Source organism: Lithohypha guttulata, assembly GCF_036872675.1.
Source record: "Lithohypha guttulata strain CCFEE 5908 chromosome Unknown scaffold_1, whole genome shotgun sequence".
In the NCBI taxonomy this organism is placed as follows: domain Eukaryota; kingdom Fungi; phylum Ascomycota; class Eurotiomycetes; order Chaetothyriales; family Trichomeriaceae; genus Lithohypha; species Lithohypha guttulata.
In genome coordinates this window covers 4,841,510-4,868,289 of record NW_027042750.1, presented here as the reverse complement: position 1 = coordinate 4,868,289, position 26,780 = coordinate 4,841,510, and the positions used below count along the sequence as shown (strand labels likewise).

The 26,780-nt window shown below is 49.5% G+C and overlaps 7 protein-coding genes across 7 annotated transcripts; 4 read left to right on the top strand and 3 right to left on the bottom strand.

The window, feature by feature from the left end:
* Positions 1-801: 801 nt before the first annotated feature.
* Positions 802-6,333, top strand: SPO14 (Phospholipase D1; the record flags this gene model as incomplete). Its single annotated transcript, XM_064896165.1, has 2 exons — positions 802-6,212; positions 6,264-6,333. The coding sequence occupies 2 exons, from the start codon at positions 802-804 to the stop codon at positions 6,331-6,333; spliced, it is 5,481 nt and encodes a 1,826-aa protein (XP_064758852.1).
* A 675-nt stretch (positions 6,334-7,008) lies between these two features.
* On the top strand, positions 7,009-7,575 carry LTR64_001786 (uncharacterized protein; the record flags this gene model as incomplete). The annotated part of the gene is made up of 4 exons (XM_064896164.1): positions 7,009-7,164; positions 7,223-7,291; positions 7,365-7,490; positions 7,546-7,575. 4 exons carry the CDS (start codon positions 7,009-7,011, stop codon positions 7,573-7,575), a joined length of 381 nt encoding a protein of 126 aa, XP_064758851.1.
* Positions 7,576-8,083: 508 nt separating this feature from the next.
* On the top strand, positions 8,084-11,659 carry LTR64_001785 (uncharacterized protein; the record flags this gene model as incomplete). Its single annotated transcript, XM_064896163.1, has 1 exon — positions 8,084-11,659. The coding sequence occupies one exon, from the start codon at positions 8,084-8,086 to the stop codon at positions 11,657-11,659; it is 3,576 nt and encodes a 1,191-aa protein (XP_064758850.1).
* A 2,492-nt stretch (positions 11,660-14,151) lies between these two features.
* Positions 14,152-15,552, top strand: LTR64_001784 (uncharacterized protein; the record flags this gene model as incomplete). Its single annotated transcript, XM_064896162.1, has 3 exons — positions 14,152-14,374; positions 14,428-14,696; positions 14,743-15,552. The coding sequence occupies 3 exons, from the start codon at positions 14,152-14,154 to the stop codon at positions 15,550-15,552; spliced, it is 1,302 nt and encodes a 433-aa protein (XP_064758849.1).
* A 765-nt stretch (positions 15,553-16,317) lies between these two features.
* On the bottom strand, positions 16,318-16,867 carry LTR64_001783 (uncharacterized protein; the record flags this gene model as incomplete). The annotated part of the gene is made up of 2 exons (XM_064896161.1): positions 16,318-16,565; positions 16,612-16,867. 2 exons carry the CDS (start codon positions 16,865-16,867, stop codon positions 16,318-16,320), a joined length of 504 nt encoding a protein of 167 aa, XP_064758848.1.
* Positions 16,868-23,138: 6,271 nt separating this feature from the next.
* SIS1_1 (Molecular chaperone (DnaJ superfamily)) lies at positions 23,139-24,522 on the bottom strand (the record flags this gene model as incomplete). The annotated part of the gene is made up of 2 exons (XM_064896160.1): positions 23,139-24,270; positions 24,326-24,522. The coding sequence occupies 2 exons, from the start codon at positions 24,520-24,522 to the stop codon at positions 23,139-23,141; spliced, it is 1,329 nt and encodes a 442-aa protein (XP_064758847.1).
* A 716-nt stretch (positions 24,523-25,238) lies between these two features.
* MAS1 (Mitochondrial-processing peptidase subunit beta) lies at positions 25,239-26,446 on the bottom strand (the record flags this gene model as incomplete). The annotated part of the gene is made up of 3 exons (XM_064896159.1): positions 25,239-25,629; positions 25,674-26,368; positions 26,417-26,446. The coding sequence occupies 3 exons, from the start codon at positions 26,444-26,446 to the stop codon at positions 25,239-25,241; spliced, it is 1,116 nt and encodes a 371-aa protein (XP_064758846.1).
* Positions 26,447-26,780: the final 334 nt, after the last annotated feature.

Here is a 26,780-nt window from a genome sequence, read left to right as displayed (position 1 = left end):
ATGCCGCAGTCAACTCTCTGAGTTTCATGCAATCAACTTAAAGTGGCCGCCGTGAAAGACCTGCTGCGATCAATTTGAACGTGCGATACAGAATTTGGTGAATAAAATTGTACCTGCCCAGAGCGTGCTCAGGAATGAGGGCTCAGTGGGCTCTCCCGGGTCAGCTGCCTGTTCTACGCGGAATATTGCTTCGGGGTGAAGAGATCTTGTTACACTTAGTGTTTCGTGCTTACCAAACTTCGACGGTATCTAGCTAGCTCACACGACGAGTATAGATAATTTAGTCCTCGCCATTTCGATATGATACTTACGGGCTCACGGTGTCACTCTCCTTTTCGACCCAAAAGAGCCTAGAACAACGAGCCGACATGCGCGGCCAATTAGCAGTGCAGGGAAGTGGCCCATACGGTGCGAGCTAAACGACTTTAGCGGACTTGAGGCTGGATTCTTTCGCTAAGAATACCAAGTACTTGGCCCATGCCTGCGTTGTTTCGCGTGACCACGAAGGTCTTGTAGCTACACATAGACTCAATCACCTACACTACGATTGCTGAGTGGTTTCGAGGTGCTATGCTACACTCGAACAGCACGAAGTAAGCGCGTAACCACTACTTGCAGCAAATTGGGAGCGACTACAGTACAGGAGCCACGACCGGGCAGCATTCTCATCACGGACGTTAAGCAGTGGACGACCTTGCCAGCCAGGAACCAAGTGCTGCAAGATGCGAGGCTTATGACACTTAATTAGTGCTTGAAAGGCAGCGTCCCAGGCTACGACCTGCGCCTCTGGTATCGTCAACCATGGCTACTGCTGTCCTCAATGGACCGGAGGACCAGAAGCACGATGTCAATTCGCCTGCCAGCACGGATGGTCCTGCTGATCTCTTAGGCAGTGCTTACTTCCAGGCCACCGTGGACCCAGAATCGTCCATCCAGGAAATGGACAAGAAGCATACTCGGACTCAGAAAGGGATATTGGCTGATAAATCACCTACAAACCACGGCTCCCCACGTAACACCTCACCCGACAAGCAGACTTCCTCCCCGTCTAGCAGACCACAGAATGCTTCTAGAACGCCGCAGTCTCGCTCAGCTCGTTTCGTCGATCCTGCCTCAGCCGAACAGTCACCGCTTGCCAATCGAATGACCACTGTACCTGAGGACGAGGAAGCGGTCATTGATGTCCCAGAGAAGAGTGTACAAATTTCAAGAGATGTTCCAGACGTGATCGAACCAACGAGTCAGACACACACGCCTGCAGAGGACGAGAACCGACAAGACTCGACGAAGCCACCTAGTCTCTACTCTCGCTTACGTGCCTTGGCCTCTTCACAAAGCTACTCCCACACGAGAACCATTAGTGCACTGTCCACTCGTTCCCACGATGCAAGAGATGACCGGAATGATGCCGCTATGATAGCCACCATCGAGGATGACAATACCGATGCTGATGCCGACGAGGAAAGTGGTGCTGAGAACGCTTTCACGCCTGTAGTAAATAAGAAGAAACGCAAGATTGTTCGAGGCCAAGAGGATACCGAAAGCGCTCCTCCTTCGATCTACGAATCTCGAACAGACCTCCACCCTAGCCAGCCACCGAGGTCTGCCACCTTTCAAAGGCCACCTGTATTGACTAGAAGATCAACCGACCCTGAAATGGTTGCTGGTGTCTCAGAAGACGAGGGCAGACGAAAGTTGGATCGTACCTCTTCTTCGTGGACCCCCCGTCATCCTTTACGTGGCTTAAGTCATGGAGGACAGCGTGACGATAGGAGCCCCGTGGATGGAGGCTATGGCCGACGCCCACAATGGCTGAACCTCCACGCTAGCAGTTCTAGAGACCAGGCAGATGCAGCTCCTACAAACGCAGCAAGAACACCCAGAAGGAAGCTGATGTCAGAACGGGGAAGCACTCTCACTGGTGCTCGATGGAAGCAGTTGAAACATGGCTTACGTGCGTTGACTACTGGTAAGAAGAAGGAGAGGCTTACTCAAGATCAGGAAAAGTCTGCCGAGCTTCTTGCTGAGCTGGCTGCTGGTAGTCCCGCTGCTCTGATGCTCGCAAGCGTTTTTCAGCGAGACGAGCATGGGAGTAAGCGCATTCCCGCCCTGCTGGAACAGCTCAAGGTCTCTATCACAGATAGTGAGCTCGACAAGTACAAAGAAGTCGGCAATCCTACTCCAGGCGACCGCCATCTGGTCTTCAGAATAGAGCTGGAGTATGGCAATGGCATCAACCGCATGAAATGGATCATCTATCGTTCTCTGAAAGATTTTGCCAATCTTCATGCTAAATACAAAATTCATTATCAATCAGAAAAGCTCAAGGGCCGTGGTGATGCTTCTAAGAAAATGCCCAAATTCCCACGAAAAGCCTTTCCTTGGTTACAAGGCATTCGAGGCTTCGATGACACAGATGACGAAGAAGACGAGCCTGCACTCGATACGGACGCAGCTGCTACCGATACTGAACGTCCCGGCATGAGTCGAAGCAGAACCAGAACGTCCTTCATGCTCCCAAGGCGACGCTCAACAGATCCTGAAAACACGCCCACCACCCCTGGTGGCACCCTGCTTTTCCGACGAGCCAAAGACTTGGAAAGAGATCAGCGCGACCGAGACAGAGACGCCAACGCATTTCGTGAGAAACAGCGGAAGATGCTCGAAGTCTATTTACAGAGAATGATGAAATTCATGCTCTTCCGTGCCGATGCCAACCGACTTTGTAAATTCCTAGAGATCTCTGCACTTGGTATGCGTCTTGCTAGCGAGGGCAGCTACCACGGCAAGGAAGGGTTTCTCGTGATCAGGTCCGCGAAAGGTCTCGACTTCCGGAAGACCTTGACCCCAAAGAATGTCAAGAATAGGCACACCCCGAAATGGTTTCTTATTAGGCATAGCTATATCGTCTGTGTTGACTCTCCTGAAGGTATGCACATCTATGACGTCTTTCTATTTGACTCGGACTTCTCGGTCCAGTCCTCCAGAACAACTATCAACAACGAAGGCGAGACGAAAAAGAGGTTCGGTGAAGCAGCAAAACAAATAGGAGAGAGGTCAAAAGAACTGGCTAAGCACCCACAACACCATCGCCTGAAGCTTGTCAATTCCGAGAGACGATTGAAACTGCTTGCCAGGAACGAGAGGGTGCTGCACCAATTCGAGGAGTCTATTCAAGCTATCATCACTTCTTCGCCTTGGTGTCAGAAAAACAGATTTGACAGCTTCGCACCTGTTCGCACCAAATGCTTCGCGCAGTGGCTGGTTGATGGTAGAGACTACATGTGGGTGGTTTCGAGAGCCCTTGATCAGGCAAAGGATGTCATCTACATCCACGACTGGTGGCTTAGTCCCGAGCTGTACATGAGGAGACCTGCTGCCATCAGCCAAAAGTGGCGTCTGGACCGAATCTTGAAGCGGAAGGCTGAACAGGGTGTCAAAATTTTTGTCATTGTTTACCGAAACATTGACGCCGCGGTACCGATAGATTCGCAGTACACGAAGTTCAGTCTTTTGGACCTTCACCCTAATGTGTTTGTGCAACGCTCACCCAATCAATTTCGCCAAAACACTTTCTTCTGGGCACACCACGAAAAGCTATGTATCGTAGATCATACTTTGGCCTTCGTGGGTGGTATCGACCTGTGTTTTGGAAGATGGGACACACCTCAACACACTCTAACAGATGACAAGCCAACAGGCTTCGATGCTATTGAGTTTCCCAAGGACGGCGACCATTGTCAGCTGTGGCCAGGTAAGGACTACTCTAATCCAAGAGTGCAAGACTTCTATGCATTGAACAAGCCTTATGAGGAAATGTATGATCGAAGTCAGGTGGCTCGAATGCCATGGCATGATATCTCAATGCAGATCGTCGGTCAGCCTGCCAGAGACTTGACAAGGCACTTTGTGCAAAGGTGGAATTACATCCTACGCCAGCGGAAGCCAACCCGGCCAACGCCATTCCTCCTGCCCCCACCAGACTTCAATCCTGCCGATCTTGAGGCGCTGGGTTTGGACGGCACATGCGAAGTACAGCTGCTGCGCTCAGCTGGTCCTTGGTCAATCGGTACTCCGGATCGAACGGAACACAGCATCATGAACGCTTACGTCAAGATGATCGAAGAGTCGGAGCATTTTGTCTACATGGAGAACCAGTTCTTCATCACGAGCTGTCAAACCGAAGGCGCGACAATATACAACAAGATTGGAGATGCCCTCGTGGAACGCATAACCCGAGCCGCGAACAACGACGAAGCGTGGCGTGCAATGATCATCATACCTCTCATCCCGGGTTTCCAGAACACCGTCGAAGAAGAAGGCGGCACTAGTGTGCGGCTTATCATGCAGTATCAATACCGCAGTATTTGTCGAGGCGAGTCTTCGATCTTTGGGAGATTGAAGGCACTCAATATTGAGCCGGAAGACTATATCCAATTTTATGCTCTTAGGCAATGGGGCAGGATAGGGCCAAACCAGACCTTGGCCACTGAACAACTCTACATTCACGCGAAGTGCATTATCGTCGATGATCGTATCGCGCTGATCGGGTCAGCCAATATCAACGAGCGGTCACAACTAGGCAATCGCGACTCAGAAGTAGCTGCTGTTGTACGGGATACCGATATGCTCTGGTCACGGATGAACGGCCAGCCCTATCGTGTAGGCAGATTCGCTCACACGCTGCGTATGAGGCTGATGCGAGAACACCTTGGCCTTGACGTGGATCAGATCATGGAAGATTCCCAGGCTCTGGAGAAAGAGCACCAGAAATGTGTTGGTAAGACAAAAGCACCACAGAAGCGGAACGTTGACTTCGAAGAGGAAGATCCCATAGCAGAAAAAGGGAGAGAGTTGCGTGAGGACCTTTTCACGCGAAACGAAGAGCTTAGCAGTTTTAACCATGACGTTGACTGGGAGCAAGCTGGGAACCCGAACTTGAAGTCGAACCGCAAGCTCACCGAAGACTCCCGGGTTACTGGAAAGGCTGAGCACAAAGACGACCTCGAAGGCAAGGGTTTCGACCACATGGCTGACATTGAAAAAGCTGGGCATGGTGATGCTCGGGACACAGTGGTGCTACGCAGTGGAAAGGAAGTTTTGGTCAAGGACCAGGACACAGAAGGACATCGCACATTGGCAGAACCCCGAAAGCACGATGAGATTACTCGGTTGCCATCGTATGTGATGAAAATGGAAGCACCAAACCCACCTATGCCTCCAAAGCCCAGCCTGGTTAGGAAGCACACTGAGGATCTTGGCTTGACGATGCTCTCGCAGCTTCCACCGCTACCGAATATAGATGATAGCGACATCGGCGGTCCATCACTCGAGCCCACCATGTCAGCAGGCTCTGGCCATGCCTATCACCCATTGCTCAATGAGCTGCGCTTTCCACTGGTCGAGCGTGACAGCATGATCGATCCGATCCATTTCAGCTTCGCAGATGAGCTATGGCACACTGTCGCAGAGAACAACACCAAGCTGTACCGCGCCGTGTTTCGCTGCATGCCCGATAACCTTGTTCGTGACTGGACCGATTACCACGAATACGTGGCTTATGAGCAGCGATTCCAAGAACTGCAGGGCAAGGATCCAGACAACGCTAAGACAAACCGTGAAGGCAACCAGGAGCATAAGAGGGCTGGGCCGCCTGGAGTGGGAGTTTCTGCAGTACAAGCACAACTCAAGACCCTTAGCAAGGTGCCTTCAGACCTCGCCAAAGCAGCAGGCGAAGCACAGCAGGCTGTTCAGAACGCGTTGAGCAATGACAACAAGACCAATGCTAGTGGCGTCGAAGAGGGAGAGAAAGAGGCACTTAAGAAGTGGGCAGCTGAAGCGAACCGAGCACAGATGAAGAGAACAGGGACCGACCTATCATCACGAACGTTTCCTGATCTGGACGAGAAGAGAGCATTGCAGAGTGTGCCTGAAGATGAAGCGTTAGCTCAAGCAAACAGACCAGAAAGCCAAGAAAGCGACGAACAAACTGTCAAGGCATCACCTTCGGATGGAGGGCAGGAGAAAGAGCAGGTAAAGGAAAAGCAGACGGGCACCACCACATACAGTGGATCTGTCAGACGGCGACGAAGGGGGACGACGCGCAGCTCACGACGCGACTTCAGTGCAGCCGACGATATGATGAGCATGGGAGAAGCAGAAGAGCTTCTCGGCAAAGTGCAGGGTCATCTGATCGAGTGGCCATATGACTGGTAAGCATGAGAATGTACTGACAAGAAGAGAAGATGACTAACTCGTTACAGGCTAGAAGGCGTGGAAGCAGGCGGCCGTTGGCTGTACCCCTTCGATCAGATATCGCCAATTGAAATCTAGTAAGTCATTCTTTGCCGATGAGGAATAAGAATGGATGTACTAACACAGTGTCCAGCATCTAAGCGTGACCACACACATCACAAAGACATTCACAGCGAAAACAACTTGACAGAGTTATGGCGAATAGCTCATTCCTTTTCGTCAGCTCATCCTCATACTCATCCGAATTCAATCTGTATTCTTATCTGCATGGTGTTTTGAACCGGGTTCCTGCAAAATCAAATCGTACACTGGGCGAGCATAGCATTGGGGTTGGCTTCAAAAGAAACATCACAGGTATCTATGATCTGTAGCTGGGTATTGCATACGGTTTAGATCTTGTTATCACTTTCATTCATTGGTTGTCTATCAGTTCATTCTATTCTAGTCTTAGGAGCTACAGCGAAGCTCATGCAGCTGGTATCATCACATAGTAAATGAAATGTTCTGTGGACATGGGTTAGTTGGTCATGGCTCGCGTTACCCTCAGCTAGATCTTTCGAAGAGATATTGGCTGGAGATGTGACTGGGACATCTGAGAAGATAGAAGTGAGCGGGAAACGCCTGGGGCACTCTTACGGACTTCTCCACCTCCAGTGATTATGGGTGGGATGTAACAGCCCACGACAACCGATACAAAGCGAGTATACGAGTATCGAATTGTGACTACCAGGTAACTTATCTGTAAACATTACGATGCCTTCAAGAGAAATCATCAGTACGGCTACCGGGATCAAATCACCACTATTGTCGCAAGCGGTCAAATATGGCGACACGATCTATGTTAGCGGGAATGTGGGTATGAACTTTGTAACGAGCAGGATGGCAGAGGGTGATATAGCAGATCGCACGGTTGGTTGAAATACATATATATCTGTGTATGCGCAATGGTTGTTAATAATGTATACAGAGACAAGCTCTTCTTAATATTGAGGCGACGCTGAGGGAGGCAGGTAGCGGTTTGCAGAATCTCCTCAAGGTGGGTATGGGTAGCGACTTCCGATTCAGCTGAAAGTCGTTCCTGCCGCACCACGAGCTAATAATCGAAACAGGTCAACATCTACCTCACCAGCATGCAAGACTATGCTGCAATGAACAAGGTCTACACAGAGATGATTCCTGACCCTAAACCTGCTAGGACGTGCGTAGCTGTCGCTGAGCTGCCGATGAAAACAGACGTAAGAAAGATGTCTTGCCGTTGGGAATGTCGTATGCTGATTGCTATCTCTACAGGTCGAGATTGAGTGTACCGCACACTTGTGAGTACGTCGAAAGTCTATTTTGTTACCAACCCCTGTACCGTGCGCAGAGGGTGGAATGTAGAATGCTGACTAAGTGGTAGAAATCTGGTGGCTGGGAATGGGTCCAAGCTCTGACTTCTCGACATCATCATCCCCTACTCGAATTTCATCGACAGTAATACGCGCCATCATCATATACGAAGCAAGTGTTGTGCTTGATGATACTGATACCGTTCATTTGTGCCTTTGCTACCATGCTACTCATCATCATGCATCACGGAATTTCTGTGAAGCTGGTGCCAGACGAAAGAATGAGATGCTTCGATGACTTGGACGATTCGTGCCGCTTTCAGCAAAAGTCTGCAATCAGAACAACGAAATGGCAACCCGGACGCAGCACCTTTCGCACAATAAGATAACAATCACGAAGCCTTCTCCTTCCTAATGTCTATCCGTTCTCTTTCTACTACCACGTTTGTGCCTTGTTCCTTTTTGCATACTGACTAGAGATAGAACGTATTGAAAGCAAAATGCCTACAAGAGCTAAAGCTTCCAAGGCGAAGGCGAGTCACTGCCCAGCAACTCGTTCGTCGACACAAGTGACGCAACCTCGCAGAAGTAACTCTGCTTCATTTCCAACACAGGTAGCTATTGATGCTCTTGGTCATGACAAGCTACATGACCCCGAACCTGCACAGAAACGAACTTTGAAGACTGCTCGCGCCAAGAAGACACGTGCTGGGATTAGCAAAACGAAAAAGACGAAGCCTGAGCACTGGTCGAAGGCTCCTACCCGCCTTGCTTCAGAATCACACCATGCCGATGATGAACAGGCTCCTGATGGTAGACGATTCTCCCAAGTCTATGGTCATGGTCACCTACTTGTTGAAGAAGAGCCAGATGTACACATTCCTATCTCGTCAACATCCAGCTTAAGCAAAAAGCGCTCCGCTCCAACATTCGCTGGCACTCCTTCTCCCCTGAAAAAGGTACGTTTCGACTCGGACTCGAATGAAACAACACAGGCACAAGAAGACCAGACCATGTCCATTCCTATCAGTCCCGTCGAATCTTCGGACTCGGCCGACTTTTATATTCCGCCCTACGCCGAGGACGAGCCTATCTACGATACTACACCTCCTAGCGACCCGATCGACCATCTGGCCAATCAACTCATGTGGGAGCCTCAACCACTGACGCTCGATCTCATATCCAGTCTTTTCAAATACATGCACAAAGAGACCGAGGATTTGGCTCGTCAATATTTTACACGATCTGACAAGCATACCCGCGGCGCTTACTTTCCAACAGCAGAAACGTTTCCTCTGCACGATCTTCAACACAAGTATCCTGCTCTCTACCATGCCACACTTCGACTTCTTGACGCTTCTACAACAGACGGTATCAACCACGGCTGGTTGAAGTTCTTCGCCGATGGAGCTTATCGACCCTATCTTGTCTACGCTATCCTGGGTGAATGGTTTACTCAGCGCATCTTCAAGGATCCAGCTTTTGGCTTGAGCCCAGACGCAAGAGAGGAGTTCGAAGAAGGCGTCGACAAGAAGTACATGTACTATGATACTTTTGTGCGAGTCAAGCAGCGTGCTGAGAAAATCAAAACCTGGATCGACACAGATGATAGCAGGAAGTTCGCTCTCAGTGGCGCAGCCAATGTCCTAGCAGATGAGCTGTTGGAGGTCTTGGCACCAATTGTACCTACTTTTGACCCGGCACAGATATGGGACCAAACCAGCTACACCACCAGCCTTCGCCACAGCCTAAGAGAACTCATAGAAAAGGTTGGAGGACTAAACCAGTCAATTATACGATCAGGTGTGGATGGCACTTTCGTCCGTGTTGCAGGGGCAGTTGAGAATGGAAGAGAGTGGTCTTCGCTAGCACCTATGGTGCCTGTCAACCCAGAGGTTGTCGATGCCGGCCTCGAAGATGGCGCAAATGAGAAATTAGTCGTCAAGATGACCTGCTGGGGTCGTGTCGAAGCCTTCGTTCCTCATGGCATGGACATGGTGGAGATGGCGGACTTGCAGCAAGGAATCATTCAGACCGAGACTGCAAAGAACATCGACGCTTTCCTTGCCATGCTCAAAGACCAAGGCTTGGAGGGTCACAAGGAGGACTACGAGGCTATTCACGAAAAAGTTTGCAGTGACGTCTACGCTGGTCTTTGCTGGGATTGCAGACCAGAAGGCAAACAGAACTGGGATGTCTACCCTGAAGAATTGTGGGATCGAGCGCGAGAGGAAGAAGAGAAGGAGGAGTCTAAAACAAGACAATACGACATGCGAGAGAAACTGGCACGCAGGACTGCAAGGTCTGCGAAGGCGGGCACAACAGCCAAGGGCAATGGTGATGCTGGGAGCGACCCAGGTTCCAGCGATTCAGACTCGTCGCTGGAGGATGTCAGCTCATCGTCTTCGTTTCCTTCCTCGTCCTCATCGTCCTCATCTTTTTCGTCGTCGAGTGACTCGAGTATACCTATGGTTGATCATCTAAGACGCCACTCTGAGCCCCCTCGCGGCAGCTGGGTAACTTACTACACTACACTCACACCTCATGTCGTGTACCTCGAACGGGCAAAGCCACTTCCGGCAATCGAGAATGAGCTTCGAGTGGCAGGTGTTGATCTGGGAGGCAGACGCATCAGAGACTATAACAGCTTGATGTCAGCAGTTCGCACAGCTCGGAGGGACCGCATGTGGAGGTCAGGATCGACCGGCGATACCATTCGTCTTGGCTATGAGGACACTAGACTTCGCCTTTGGAACTTCTACGCCAGATACAATCTATCCATTGAGTGGGGCGCTTTCGTGGCAGCCATGATTATCTTGAGCATGGGCAAGGGCGACATTGTGAGAGGCTTCGAGAAGACCATCGACTCAGTCTTTGATCTTGTGTCGAGCTTCAGTGGAATCCTGACCATTGTGGCGGAGCGAACCATGGCATTCGGCAATGCTGTCAACGAGCAAGTTTGCTTCCTCGTGCATGAAGCAGTAAGAAAGCTTCTTGGCCTCCACCTGCCAGACCTTGAGGTTGAGAGACTTATGGAAGGAATTCGTGAGACGGTCCAAGGCGGCCGCGACGATCTCAGAAATGGCTATGAGAGCGTTGTGAGAGCGCTGCTTCACATTCTACCGCAACCAGAGCAGGTTGCCGCAAGCACGCCTGAAAGTCCCGCAGCTGCCGTACATGAGGCCACTCCAGTCCTGCCTGCTATGACGACAGTTACTGCAACGACTACTGGTCTAATGGCTGTATGGGGTGGTCTAGTCAGTCAGTTCTTGCACGGTCAAACTGCAGTAGAGCCATCTACGAACACCGGACCTGCCATCACTCTGCCTCAGGTCATACCAACCGTGACAGCGGCATTCGAAGAAGCGCCAAGCGCTACCACTACCTCCAAGAGCAAACGATGGTTCAAGGAAGGCGCATTCGACACCCATTTCGTGGCAGACAGCATCACAGATGATTTTCCTTTGGCCCTCTCGACCCCCGACGACGAAGACACACTCCCAGAGACAAGACAGTCCAACTCTTTCAGCCTAAGAGACAAAGTCAAGACTTTCTTCTCCATAGCCGCATCCAATGCACGCGGCCTAAAATCAAACGTCGTTTCTAAAGCCTCTTCTCGTGCCTCAATAATCGGATCCCAGGCCTCTTCAGGAGCCTCAATCCTCGAGTCCGAAATCAAAGACATTGCCTCCCTAGCCTCTTCCTCCCTCCACTCCTTCGAATCCGCACGTTCCGCCGATGCATCATCCCTCCTCTCCGAAGCCTATGAATCAATCATTTCGAAAGCGGCTAAGGAGTCCGCGAGCATCACCGCGGCAGCACACAAGGCTACGAGCGAGATGAAGAGAGCTGCTGGAGTTCCGATCGTCACTAAGACAGTGACGAAGACGAAAACGGAGCGCTTCGTCAGTCCGAAGACGGATGTTGCCGAGACTGATGAGATTGGTGGGAGTACGACATCTTTGACTATGGAGGCTGGTGGGGCGGCGAGGACCGTGGGTGTTAGTGATCAAAATGGTCAGGCAGGGAGATCAGGTAAGAGAACGACCTGGGCTAAGTTGGTCTTCGGAGAGTGAGTGATTGGTCAATATGACTAAGCAGATAGGTAGATAGAGATTCAGAACAAAAGGGATGTGGGTGCGCTGTTGAGATTGGCAATATCAATTCTTCCACGCCATGTTCATTTTCCTATTCCCTTCCGAGCTACACAATCGCTATATTGATGGGGATTCGTGCTTTTGCCAGTGTGGAGTTCAATGACCTATCCCGTGTTCGCAACAATTGACAATAGCCACAGAGGGACATCCTAATCAGTACACAGCCAGACTCGACGGACTGAACCTCGAGCGTTTCCCAGTTTCATAATTTTCAGACTTGACATGAGAGGAGGCAGCGCCGGCAGATTGAAAAAGAACCTGATAGGAACATAGAGTTATCTTTCAGTTCAGTGACCTTTTGCACAGAGTAGTTATTAGGCATTCGCATTAGGCGCCACTAGACATCGGCTGCTAGAGTGCAGGCCTAATCACCTGATCAAGAAGGTGTAACGATGTTCACCTCAGGACGTGTAGGATGTGCCTGGCTGCGGAAACTGGGCGTTGGGAACCGAGCTCGAACTTCCACGTGCAGTGGATGTCCCACGATGAGGGACGAGTCCACCCCCCAATATCTGACACGTTGGCAGATACTCACTGATACCTGGGCTGTGAAGTGTTGGAGCTCATTTGAACGACCTGGAACCGTCCTGATATGTCTGCGCTGGCTACCAGTCTGTGCGAGTCGCTCCAATCAAGAACTGATATCTCCATCGAACCAGTCTGATATAGTTTCCACGATTTATTGTCGTTGGTCAAATCGTACATTTCGATCACTCCATTGGCCTTGCCGCAGATCGGCTTTGTGCCCTTATAGCAACAAACGATGGCTGTAATGCTCGGCGCGTTGTGAGAGGGTTGAGAGATGTGGATACTTCCCAGAGCTAAGGAAATTGCCTGACTTGGCTCGCTTGAATTGTCGTCCAAAGATTTACGTGTCAATACCGAAGGTTCCCAGACATTCATTTGGTGTCCACGAGTATCGAGCAGTCGTCGACCATCGCTTTTGTCCGTGACCTGCCTGACTGGTTAGAAAGACTCGTATACGTATGAGCTCGACCGAATGCAGTACTCGCGTGACTCGCAGCGACTAATCGAAGTCGCTATAGTCCAAGATCGAATTTAGCGCATATGTCGTGGTCGTATCTGGCCTTGTGGAAGTTGTGTATTCGCTCAAGCAAATGACTTCAATGGCTCGTGTCCCGCAGATCAACGACTTCAAAATTCAAGTCGTTCTTTTACATTCCCTGAGCATTTCCCAATCATGCACAACGTAAGGGCAGTACCCAGTGGCTTCATTCGAACCATTGTCAGCCACATGTCCTTACTGACTACCATACCATATTTTCGAGCATATCAGCACAACACACTATAGCCACTATCACAACTCGTGCAAGAAGACGACCCGACAGATCTGAAGTCATCAGCCGGGCAATGGTTGAAGATTGGACGCGCAGAAATCGCTTATGTCCAGCTCGCAGTAAGTGATCTTCTCCGCTGATAGCCAAAGTTCGTCTGACAGGAAACGTCCAAGGGCGCTGTACTCTTCGCGTCTGTAGTGGGTTGCTTCTCATGGGATGATCTTAATGCTAGACACTGGACGTGCTCTGCATTTTGGTATGCTAGTATCATATCAGCCATCTCGGCCGTCACACTTGCTGCCCAACAATATCTTGTACTCGAAGCCCTGGGTTCCGACAAATGGCTACAGATTCAGAAGAAATGCAAGCACAGTGCAGCAAGGATACCGAAGCGCAGCATTCTCTTCATGGTGTAGAGTCCATTGATGATGCTCTCTTACGCCATTGTTCTTTTTTTGGCGGGCATGACTTCTTACGTTGTCAGCCCGTTCGCGTTCCAGCCAGTCTGGGGTGACGAAGCGAAGGTAAGGCAACACGTCGATGATGGTCCCAGTCTAATGTTTCTCTTAAACGATAGTTATGTACCTGACCATTGCGTTGGTCATAGCTGGCATATTTGTTTTCGGTTCGGCAACGATTCATGGCCTGTCGAATGGTTGGGTCGCAGTATAGGAACTGCTGCGAGTCGTGCAGATTTTACATCCTCGAGCTCGGCACTTGTGAAAACGTCCCAAAACGAATGGCTGACCAGCTTCCTGAACACAATGTCGAAAAAACAGGGAGACTTTCACACAGCAAGTGGTCAGTGTTTTACACTAATCGAGGGAAAATCGGACAGACGTTTGCGTCAAGCTCCAAGCTTGACCAGGCAGCTATTCCAATGAAATACATCATCGATGTAAATGGCAGCCAGCTTTATTGTAATGACAGAACAGCATGTGCCAACAATCACGTCCGGCAGAAGGCCCTGATTCCCCGCACGAACCTCAAACGCTACTATGGGGACCATCTTCACTAACAGAGAATGAGTGAATACTCCTTCTGAACTATTGCTTCGACCATAGAACGAAAGCGATCCATAAGCAGGTAGCAGCAGGCGACTTAAATCAAAACATGGAACTGAGATTCCAGGATATATTCACGAACATCCTCGGGTTCCAATCCGTGGCTCAATTCGGTGCCAAGCAGGTACATACACAGGACGACGTCCACGACATAAATACAGACTGTAGTGCATTCATCGAGATTTTGCCTTCTGAATTGCACGGTGGTTCCATCGCAAAGGTAAAGAACAATCTTGCTGTGATACCAGAAGACTGGACTAGCGGTAGTGTCAGTACGAGAATTGCTCCCCATGTGAGGTATACAAACACTGATACGATCGAACAGTATCACCATGGCACAATACCCGCTCTGCAGATAGCGCATACATAGCGTGCATAGCCCAGCTCAAGCAGGCCAACTTCATTGCTTTTCATGACGACTTCCTGACCTGGATCGGCAAAGATGCAAAGATGGAAATAGTCCAGACGTTTGAGGGAGTGGATGCTGATCATGTCCACGAAGCACCGATCTTCCTTCCTGATACAAGGGAATTCGTTTTTGCGGATACGGCTGTCGTAGGATGGTTGTGGGGCCTGGACGTTGACAATCGGAAGGTATGCTTGAAGAGCAAACAGCGTGATGAGGTCTGACCAGATTTAGGTCCGAAAAATCAAGACGAACCCACCCCTTCACAACGTAAACGGTGGTACTCTTCATCAATCGAGGCTGTATGTCACGACCAACGGCGGCACCGCTCCTGCTATCTTCAGTTGCTCTCTGCCTCAGAAGAGCAGGAGCTCAGAGTCCGAGACTATTGACTGTACACCAGTCGTCAACAATTATCGTCTGGCTCACCTTAATTCACCCAATGATCTGATCTTTACTTCCGCAGGTAACATTCTCTTCACAGATCCGACGTATGGCTGGGCACAGTCTTGGCCTGGTGTAGGACTACCCGAGTTACCTACTGCATTGTATCATTTCAACATGAAGACCAAAGCTCTTATCGCTCTCGATCACGATATTTTGCAGCCCAACGGACTAGCTCTTTCAAAGGATGAGAAGACTTTGTACGTGGCGGATTCAAACTCGACTTCTGGCAAGCCTATTGGCGTATGGGAAGACAGTGTCAGAAATGTTTATGCTTTCGATTTTGATGAAGGTAAAATGTTGTTGGGCAACAGGAGACTCGTACACGTCGTCGAACGTGGCTGGCCAGATGGCCTGAGAGTGGCATACATGAAGAATGATCGAGAATTAGTGCTTGTCGCGAGCATAGGAGGCGTCGATGTGGTGGACGTAAGTCGTGGAGGTACAGGCACCTTGCTGGGCAAGTTTAATGTCGGAGACGATATCATCTTCAACCTTGAGCCAGTCACAGGAAGTGCCAAAGAAGGTGCAAACAAAAGTGAGGCCATATACCTGTTGACTGGCAAGAAGGCGGTCTACCAGGTCACGATCTCAAGCTGAAGACATTCATATCTGGATCCTGATGTCGAGGCACATTGCCGGAGTTCGAATTGATGGCATCCCTTCCCCAGTAAGAGCACACGACCTGAAGAGCGACTGGGATAATACGCGTACCTTTTGAGACCGAGCGCGTAAACTTGTTCGAGTTGTAGTGCATAGAGATCTTCGTCGCTAGACCTACCAAATTCGGATTACATTCAGTCTCACACTTCCCAGAGCTTGCAGTATCATCTAAGCAAACGAAGAGAAATGCAGAGGACCAAGCGTTCTTGTGTGCAGGGACATGAAATTCCAATAAGTAACGTGCGTTCTCATTTTGCTCCTTGCGGAGATCCATCCAGTATCTACTTCTCTTTGTACATGACTATATACAGATATATATACGAAATTAGGTATACTTTTGCGCTCATCCTCCCTGTCACGATCAGGTGACTGGCTCGAATGGGCATCTGGTTTGGTGCTGAGTGTTTCTGTACCGAATATATCCAGCTGATATGGTTCATGCTGGCCCGTCGTGCCATCCAAACGAAGACATACTGTGGGTTCAAAGTTTGTGGATAGTCAACTTCTTGTCCAGGTCCAGATGCATAAGAGCTGGCTAATGCTTGACAAGTTGTGTTGAGCCATCATTGTCGTCACTGACGACGATGCAGACATTGCATCGTAAGGTAAGGGTTGCAAATATGAAAGGGTATCAACCAGAAATGTGATGAACGTCAACAAAATGAGTGACGCAAAGAGATCAAACCTGTAGTTGTTGGGTCTTCAGCCGAAACAACCGCACTTTAACATCTTCCTCCACCACGGCGTCTTTGAGCCGAAATGGCTCTTTTCATCAACGATCGTGTTAGGTATCGTCGAGCCAGTGTTGTTAGGTTGACCAGCCGACATTTGTGATGGTATGCCGTAAGCGGCAAGGCCGGCAGCACTTGTCTGTGGCGTGTGGCTTTTGCTTCGTGTCGAAGACAAGCCTAGTTCTGACCGGCGATTGTCAACGATTTTCCGGACGATCCCTAGATCATGTCAGTGACAGTGATGTTGCTCTGGTGTTGAACATACAAGCAAAAGTCTCCTCAATGTTGACCATTTCGCGAGCGGACGTCTCCATGAAACCACAACCTCTACTTCGCGCCCATTCCCAAGCGTACTTGGCAGAGACCAAGCGGGCGTCCTTCAGGTCACATTTATTGCCGGCGACGATCATGACTGGAGGAAACTTCCAGCCTTCCTCACGCTTGCCTCTTACGCGTGTGCCTTTCTCTCGTAGCAGTCGGTTGTTCTCCTCGAGTCGATTCTCAGCCTCTATGCCGATCATATCAAGGAACCATGTTAGACCTTCGAGTGAATTAGGATTTGTAATATCATAAACCAGCAGAAAGGCGTCAGATTGTAGATTGGAGGCAGCCCAGAGGCCTCTATATTCCTCCTGACCAGCGGTATCTGTCAGTGATAGGTGGTAAGCGAGACCATCTACGGTCCTGGTTACTGAATAAGAGTCCTCAATGGTCGGGTCGTAACTAGTGATTGTTTAGTGAAGGTCCTGCGCACAAGCAAGGAGTTAACATACTCTGACGTCCATTGCGACCTGACCAAACGTAACGTTATTGAGGACTTTCCTACATGTGTGTCAGTCCAACTTCTTCTAGGCTTCTGCATGTTCGAGATCCATACCACAGCCACCATCACCACAAATTGTTATCGAAACCTTGTCCGCAATCTTTTCCGCCATATTTGAGTCCTTGTATGCGACCCGAATACAGGTGCTTGTTCCGTCGAGGTCGTCGCCGAAAGCGCACAACTGGTCGATCGAAGTCTAGGATTGAATCGTTGCAAAAATATGGTATTGCGCCTGGCACGACTGAGGCAAGGCGTGCAATGTTATTCAGAACATGCAGGTGCAACGGTCGAATATGCTAAAGACTCGAGTCGTCTGCAAGTCCTTGCACAAGATCACGACTCGGAACAGTTCGGAATTATGTGACTAACGCAGGAAATTGGGGCCGTTGAATTCAATGTTGCTCGGGTACAGTTGTTCGTGATGACTACCCCGGATAGTACTTGGTACGACTGAATGCCCACATGCGTCAGGTATGAGAAGCTCAAGGATGGTGTGCAGGCGCTCAGCACGAAGAAGTGGTTGCTGCGGTTGTTCGAAACCGTTGAATCCAGGCACTGCTGAAGATAATGCGTTCCAAATGGCTCGAAAGGGCAGAGACAGCAGAAGGACGGAAGGCTCGAACCGGGACGTGCACCAGTTGATATGGCGACGGAGAATTCATGTACAAGCAATAACCTGCTCGAGAAAAGAGCAGAACGTGCAGCAACGAGGAGTATTGACTTTCAAATGAACAGGCCCTTCTTCCCAAGTGGCTGGAACGAAAAGACATGGATTTTGGCACCGTCCGTTGCAAGGGAATGTGACTCTGCCGCCAAACAGCGAGCACCAAACGAAGACAGTCTAGCCCGATTGATATCATCGCAGACTTCTCGCACTAAGCAAGGGGCACGACTTCCGGCAGGAACCTCGACCCGCAAGGTTTGGCAACAGCAAAACTTTCGTGGTCGTAACATCCCATTTCTGTTGTCCCGCGGCCCAAGCAATGGTAAGATCAGCACAGGTGCGAAGTCTACATCTGCCGAAACCCTTCAACTGTCTTGAGTCGGTAGAGAAGGATCCCCAAGTTTTGCGGAAAACTTCCGCCCACATGTACTATGAGTATGAGGCCGAGAAACGTGTATTTGCTCATGCAGGTTCGCCTTACTGTGCGACGTAGCGGGAACTACATCCAGGGTCCGTCGCCTGCTGCAGGCTGACGGCGTCAATCACTATCAGCGAAAGGACTTGCTCCGCGAGACAAGGATTAAGAAAAACATGTAACAGAAAAGATAGGAGGGGAAGACCTTCGTGAGCTACGGTACGGTACCTACGTCAATTTTTTCGTCGCTAATTTCGCCTGACGACTTTTATTCGCTGCTTAACTGGAAAAAAACCATTATACTGCGACACTTGATCGTTTTGGGTTAGTACAGCTCGCGGGCAATAAGCTTAGCACGGACTCAAAACTGCATCTCTTTTCGTTACTCAGTGACTACTGACTCGAACGGTCCCGGCACCGCCAACGGTTGCTAGGAGCTGTGGTTTCGAAAAGTATGATCTGCTGTTTGTGCAAAGTCCGAATTCGAGCTTTTCACATTGATTTCCCATTTATGCTACGAAACATGAGAGCGATGGCGTCAGTCAGACGGCCCAGGAGAGACAGGCTCACGCATACTAGACCAAAGGTTTTCCAGCTACAGAGTCGGCACTGGGTGTTGTGATGGAAAAATGAACCGGCATACTTATAAACAAGCATTCACAGAGCGGTCACTTTGTTTCCACATGGGCATGGACGGATCGAATCCCGGCAGATGACAGCCACAATTAATTGGTGCAGCGAAATGGGGTTGGGCATCACTTTAATTGATCGTCAACGATGATCAGCATACAAGTTGAATTCAAAATGCGACCCAGCTTCACCTTTAGCTTCGCACGGCGTTTGCAAGCTTGTGATAGCCATCGAACTCGAGATCTAGATCTTCTGACCACAAAGACACAGAACGCAACACGAGGGATTTTCGTGCAGTGCGAAGTAGCAGTAGCTGACGTTTGCTGCTCTGCCGTCAAAGCGTGCCGCACCGTTCGCCCGGCGTGAAGGACATCGCAACCTCCACCTGAGCTATTTGAGTGTACTCGAGTACAGACTGAATGTGGGCTAAAGTTAAAACTCCGTCTCAGGAAAGATAATCTTGGAGCAGCGTCTACATACGCCTGCACGACTTGCCTTCCTAAATTCCCTACAACAAGCTCCGACCGGGAATGTAAATCCAGGAATCATGTTAATGGTTCGTCAAGCCTCTCCTGAATTGCTCGCGGCCGAACCAATCTTGATGGTACACTTTGAGGCATTACTCGCCTAAATTTATTCGCGTGCTGGGAGTGTGCCTATCAGACATTATCCCAAGTTATGCAAGGAAACTCAAAATACCTCCTTTATGCCTGACTGATGGGATTCAACTCTGGATGTTCCATGTATGTGCTATCCTTGCTTATGTGTCTTTTGTGCTCGCGCCAACTCTCAGAACTTGGCATAACTTTCATACATTCCTTTACACCATGTCGCAAGAAATTCAAAGCAAAGAATTCCTCCAGCTACCACTACCCATCATTCCCACATACGTACCTCAACGCCGGAGGTTTTGCAAGTACATACATACAGTAGTCCTCTTCATGCGCATTGCGGGACGTTGAGAAACAAGGGCTGAACTCAATGCCACGCAAGCTCTGTCAGCTCAACAACCTCCCAGTCCTTACTAGCGTGCTGGAAGATGTTTCCAAGCTTCTGCAATTCCATCGTCCCCTAGCATGATTGGGTGACAACTCACCAAAGGACCGGTGGGCATGCGGAGAAAGTACCCGTAGTATGCATCAAAATTCTGCATGAAGAATACGTAACGGCATAATGCAAGGATACCCTTGCCTATCATAGCTGGTTGCACCACTAAACTTTGAGGTCGTGCCGACACGGGGTTGTTTTGCAACGGCCAAAACTTTCATATAAAACTCAATACTGTAAGCTGCATTGATCAGTCGGAAATGCCTGCCGTGACTCTGGACTCTGTTTTATTTTCCGTTGACTGGAGTTCAACACTTTGGGATGTTCGAGCTCCGGGTTTGCATCATGTACATTGTCAGAAATAGATTCAAGCTAGAGATGTCAAAGAGGCTGAAGTGTCATTATATGCAGTTACAGAAGAGGGGATTGCATTAGTGGTAGGGACGCTCAAGCACGCAATTGAACGTTGACACACGGTTGAATTATCCACATATGGAATCTCCTGAACGCTTCCAGGTCTGCGCGTCATCGAAGCAATCTACAGGCTTGTATACATTCGTGGCTTCGCATGTACCTATCGTCCGAATTGGTGATGTGTCACCGCTCTAGGCTCTACCAAAGTACAACCGACTCGCACAACCCGAGTGTCCATAAAGCTTCGCAGAACCTGAAACGAGACCTCCTTTCTCACAGTCTGTAAAGATTCTTGCCAGGCTTGAAAGAATGCCGAACGCGCCTGCGCCGTCATCTTTCTCATTGTCGTGGCAGGTATTGGCCCATCGATCCTTAGCACTATCTTCACCTCCGAACTGGAGGTTGATCTTACATGTGCCATATTGTGCAATGGTCGAACACGAGCTTGTGCTTCCACCAAAATAGTTCGGACAGCCGTCTATCCATCCAGCACTTGAGATTTTGCCTGAGTTGGACCAAAGCACATCGTAGATTTGGCTTGCTGCTTGAACGCAATCGGCGGCAAGAGGAGTGTTCGAAGCGTAGGCACCACAATTTGCCTTGCCCGGGTGCTGGGACTCATGTCTGTCAAGATGCATCGAAGTCCATATCCACGTGGGATGCTGATTGCTCGCCTCGGAACCCGGCGGTATTAGTACGTCCGCCACGCTCAGTGGTGTTTCGTACTTGTTGTATTCGTTCATGTAACAGTGGACTGGAAGATAAGCTCTATCTCTGCAGAAGTCCTCCCAAAATTGACAAGTAACGGGGACTGGCTGATGGACACCCACAGCAGCATTTGAGCCGTCGTTGCGCATGACAGGCTCTTTGACGCAGATGTTGTTATGAGTGATTGAAGATCGCCACGTCTCCGGGTTGGTGCACAGGGACGTGTCGGTACCCTGTTTAGTCGATACAGTGTAGGTACCACACGTGACTTTGTACAGAGGGACAAAAGTCCAATAGCCACTGGCAGGACATTGTGGAAAGGGATTAGGATCAGGTTCAGGTCGGCCTGTCAGTGGGAGGTCTCCGGAAGACCCATGGAAGCCTCGTGGACCAAAGCCGCCGAATCCCTAGACATATCGTGTTAGCATCGGTACTCCGTAGGTCGTCACGTCGGGAATTACTCACCGAATACTCAATTGCCTTCGGACCAACAATTTGAGGTGGTGAAGCAGGTACCGTGCCAAACGTCACAGACCTTGGGCTAACAACGCAGTTTGTATTAAATGCACAGGCCCGTACTTCGAAGTAAGGCACTTCGCGACCCCAGATGTACTCAACAGTCTCTGGACAAAAGCTAGCACAAAGCCGTGTATCAGGGTCCCAGGAATCCTGGTCTAGGTGACAGGTATGATCTTGTGCAACTCGTTTAGGGCAACATGGTCCGGTGACCTTGTGTGGAACGTTGTCGAAATTGGAGAGGTCAGACCAGGTAATGCACTCAGGATCTGGCGTGCAAGAATCCTGAGAGCCAAAGACGATGGAGCAGGAGAGTGCTAGCAGGAGAAGAAGTTGACCAGTATGCATGTTGCGAAATAACATGGGTTGAATTTTCAATTTCGATCAACAAGAGTGGTAGGAGAAAAGTTGGAAGAACAACAAGAACAGAATTTCTGCAGCATTCTTGTAGGCACTGTCGAAGTCATCGTTTGTATTGTAGTGAAATCAATACGTTTCGTTAGTGCAGAGGCGATTCGATGGCTCAGTGAACACGGAACGCGACTCAGATCGCAACAACAGCTGTTATCGGGTTGAGGGTGTTGCTTGCCTCGCGATATCACCACATACAAACGTCCACCTGATATCGCTGCTGATCAAGTGTGAAATGGATCTGCAACTTCGACGCATCTCAATAAGTCTGCAGCAAGGGTAGTGCGTCTTCTTGATCTGGTACGCCAGATTCGAGGGATTTCAGAGTGGTTCAAATCGAGTTCTGCTCCAACCTCTTATTTCCCCACGAACTTGATCTTGCAGAGATGTAAATGTACCTAGCTCTTTGAGAAGGAGTTGTTTGCATGAAGAACATCGCTAGAGATCTAACAAGTCTATCGCGTTCATTCTAGGCCTCTTTGAGACACACGGTCCAGCTATCACTCGAACACAAGACTTTGGCCCAGCCAAGTCGACATAGCTGTAGCGTTGCAACTTCGTCTGCTTGCTCTTACCAATAATTGTGTCGCAACGATGATAGCGAACTAGATAAGCATGCCACGGTTCTGGTCGATAGTACTATCACCAATGAATAGTGGTTGCAATATCCAGCACCCAGCTGACCCATTTGTGAATATGCCGTAAGGTTTCCTTGTCGGACTCACGAGCATTGAGTATAAAGTCTCTCAAAATGGCAGGCTTTCAGAGTGAGACCATGAAAAGGTAAGTTGTCACAGCCTCAGAGACAGTAACCAACACGTCCTTCGGAATTTAATGTTCTCGGAATCGAGGTGAGTTTTGTGAATGACCCCGGGCATGGGTGCAAGTATGCGTGTCGAGCGGCATGTTTGTTACTAGGAGGTCGAACTTTACGGGCTTCGCGAATTATTGTAGAAACCTAGACAATCCTTCTCCCTTGAGTTTGTCGTGAGCACAAATCAGAAGCTCATATGCAAAAGGTTTGGGAGATATCTACATCTCCGACATCACTAGTTTTCGCGCTCTGCGATAGAATCAAGCCATCAATCAAGATTTCGCGCTGCATTGAACTCGCAAGTACGTATGCTCATGTAGCGAAGCGGCACTCCAAACGTGTCAAGTTGCCTACTCTCCCACCTGATAGTGAGTAACACCCGGCCTTGGACTTACTGAGCGCTCTATCCTTGGAGGTCGCAGCTGCCTTATCTCGATACCAGACCTCGAGCTATCAGAGTACGCTCGATGATGTGAGGGTGGAGAAGCTCGACGTCGAGTGCCATGATCCTCAATAACGAGGTAATTGCGATCCTGTTTCTCGGTGAACACTACTGCAGGCCGCCTATGTGGTTGTTCTTGCTCTAGAACATCCGACAATTTAGTAGAACCGCTATGTGCTCTGTCGTCAAGGAGAAATACTACGTCGTTATTATCACGTGGCTCAACTCTGATGCTGCTTTGATTGTGTGGTTTACTGTATAGCTTGGACGATCCGGCTTCGTAGTCTGTGTCACGACTGGCTTTGTGGCGGTCGTTTGCAGATCTGCTGCGACGCAGACCTCCAGTAGATTGCTTGTGGTATGATGTCTCGTAGCAAGGTTCATGCGAAAGTTTTATGGTAGGGGGACTCTGAGATTTGCTGTACTGCTGATGGCTCGGCCGGGACTTGTAGTCCATCGACCCTGGATCGCGTAAAGTGGTCGTACGGCGCTCCACCTCCTCTTCAATTGCGTCCCTTTCCTCGGGTTCGGCAAAGAGATACTGGATAGCATCTTTAAGGTTGTTATCGATGGTGAGTCGAGACACACCAGCTTTTAAAAGTGCCTCCTTGAGTGGTTTCACCTCTTCGGGCGTGACCTTGACCGGCACCGGTCCTGTCGACGTCTCACGCCACTTCCGCTCCCTAGAATGCGATGACATTCTGTAGTCGGCTAGAGAGGTTGAGGCAGCTCGTTGAAGAACCTTTGTGCGAATCGTCGGATGCTGGCTTATTATTTTGAACATCTTCTGAATCTCTTCAATGCCACGTTGGATTCGCCTTATGGAGCTGACGATCTCTGTCATATACCACATTTGTAGGGATTGTTCATGGTAACTGATCTTACGTCGGAGGTCCACAAGCTCGCCAGATTCTTTGAAAGCAAAGATGAGTCGCCGACCATAGCCATCAGCACTGATTGACTTGTATTTCTCAACCAGGTCTTTCAGTGCTTGAAGGTCGACCCGTAAGGGTTTGAGAATAGTTTGAATTTGCGCCTCACTGGAAGACGATTAGTTCGCTTCCAGAAATTGTGTAGTACGCTCTGAACACCTACGCTGTATTTTCTGCCGTTTTGAGTATACTGCCTTGGTAACAGTCCTCGAGCTGGATCCTCTGAAGTGTCATTTCTAAGCTATTAGCTTTGTCCCCAAGCTCCCTGAATTCTTCAGGAGCATCCTTGTATCTTTTGCCAAAGTCATAAATAGTCTGACAAGCGAGAACAAGATCTCCGACGCCGACTCCTATCGCCATGCTTTGAGTGCGACGGGATCAACGGCAACAAGCTGAGCGAGAACACGCAATCTTGATTTCGGGAAAGTGCAAGGGCAACAGTGTGTTCAGAGAGAGTCAAGCAGTAGAGAGCAGAAAACGCGAAGCATGGTCAGAATATATTTAACTTCCTCTACGGCCTTTACCATTTCTTTGAGGTGAAGAGGGTGATTTCATACAGCACAAACGAGGCGAAGCACGACAGAAGTGCCAGGAACTGAGGGCCTTTTTGATCGCTAAATAAGCGAGCCTTCTGCTGCGGCCTGAGTCATCAGTGTTGGAGCAGACAAGCAAAATAGCCGGGCCACGACAGCCTGGCACCTGGTTATGCCACGCATGCAAGCCGCCGTAAGTGAGTTGCTCACTTGTCGCGCATTGCTGATCGAAGACGACGAATAACGTCAACATAAGTACATGGCGATCTTGCTTTAAGACCATGCAGAATCTCCGATGTATACATGAGAGAAGGAGACTCAATTTAATCATAGCCAGACATTGAACCTCCACAGAATTTCTGCTGCTTTAAAATCGCTACCATGAAATCAAGCAGCTGACAAGCAGGGAGCCCTAGATGCATTCACGGACGTAGCACAACGAAGTGAACTCTTTTATAACATTGCTCAAATATACATACGAGCTGAGCGTTGGTCTGCATCGAAACACCCAAGTCTAAGCTTCCGCAACTACATTCGAACCGCCTATGCTGCGTTCCTGCTCATATCATTTCTTATTCTGTTGTAATCGAGCAGACCCTCAATCGAACCAACCGCGGAAATGGCAACGTCTTGATCCCACAGATACTTCTGAGCAAATCTCATCACGTCCTTTTCGGTGATGGCACCAATGACTCTTTCGACCTCGGTGGCCTCCATTCGTCGACCAGTTGTAATGATCTGTCGTCCAATATCTTCAGCCGTGGCAGTGGTTCCGTCGAGAGATAGAAGGATGGATGCCTTGAGTTGTGCCTTTGCTCGTTCGACCTCTGCCTCAGTTACAGTAAATGATAGTCTGGACCATTCTCGGAGAGTAAAGTGGACAAGGTCGTCGATGTGCGTCTTGTTCTCAGTGACCAGGTAGATACCCCAGAGACTAGCATTATTAGCACGCTAACACTCTAGTCTGAGTGGACTTACCCAGTGTCGCTGTAGGAGGTCGAGAAGGACATGAAGCTATTGGCGAGGTTGTTAGCATTGACGAAAGTGCTGAGCTTGCTACCCAAGTATGGAGAGTTGCCCATAGCTCGGTCCCAGTTACCGACAATCGCTTGTGTAACGAGACCAGTAAAGTAATCATCATCCTTCCATGCCACACCTTCGACAGCAATGGCAATGTGAGCTGTCGGAATAGTATCATCTCGTTGTCGGATTTCGGATCCAATGAACTCGGGCTTCCGCTTCTGCTCAGCCGCCAGATTGGCCTGCCATTGTGTTGGAGGTTGAGCCTTGAGGCCGGAGAAGTGTTGCTCGGCAAGCTTGACAAGATCGTCATGAGGAATACCACCAGCACTGACTAGGACCATGCGATCTGCGGTGTAATTGGTGGTAATGTAATTTGTTAGGTCTTCTCTGGTGATGCTTTGAATGTTCTCACGAGGTCCCAAAATTGTTCGGCCGAGGGGCTGCTGCATGTAAGCTGTAGCGTGCAAATGATCAAACACAACCTCCTCAAGCTGTTTGTCCACCTCCTCAGATTCGCGAAGGATAACATCTCTTTCTCTTTCAATTGCAGATTGATCGAGTTTTGAGTTTTGAAGAATGTCTGCAAGGATATCGACCGTTTTTGGCACATCAGAGTTGAAAGATTTCGCGTAGTATACAGTGTTTTCGCGCTGTATTTATGAGTCTATGAGCGCGTATTTTTCCTTGTCTGTTCTTACCGAAGTGTAAGCATTCAAATGCCCTCCCATGTTTTCTATTTCGAGTTCGAGTTGCTGTTGGGTTCTTCGGCCGGTTCCCTAGTTGTGATAAGCTATTGCGCGTTACTGGAGACAAGTAACCGACCTTGAAGGCCAAATGTTCCAGGAAATGAGCTGTGCCATTTGTTTTCTCTGTTTCAGCCCTTGAGCCAGCGTCGATCCAGACACCAACCGTCGATGTCTGTGCCCATGGAGAATGCTCTGATGCAATCTGGTCCTGTCAGCGATCCATTCCATTTCTCTCTTGTGAATGATCCGCCATACTGTGAAGCCATTCGATAGAGTAGTTGACTCCGTGCGAGCTGGAGTTACGGGGTTGGCATAT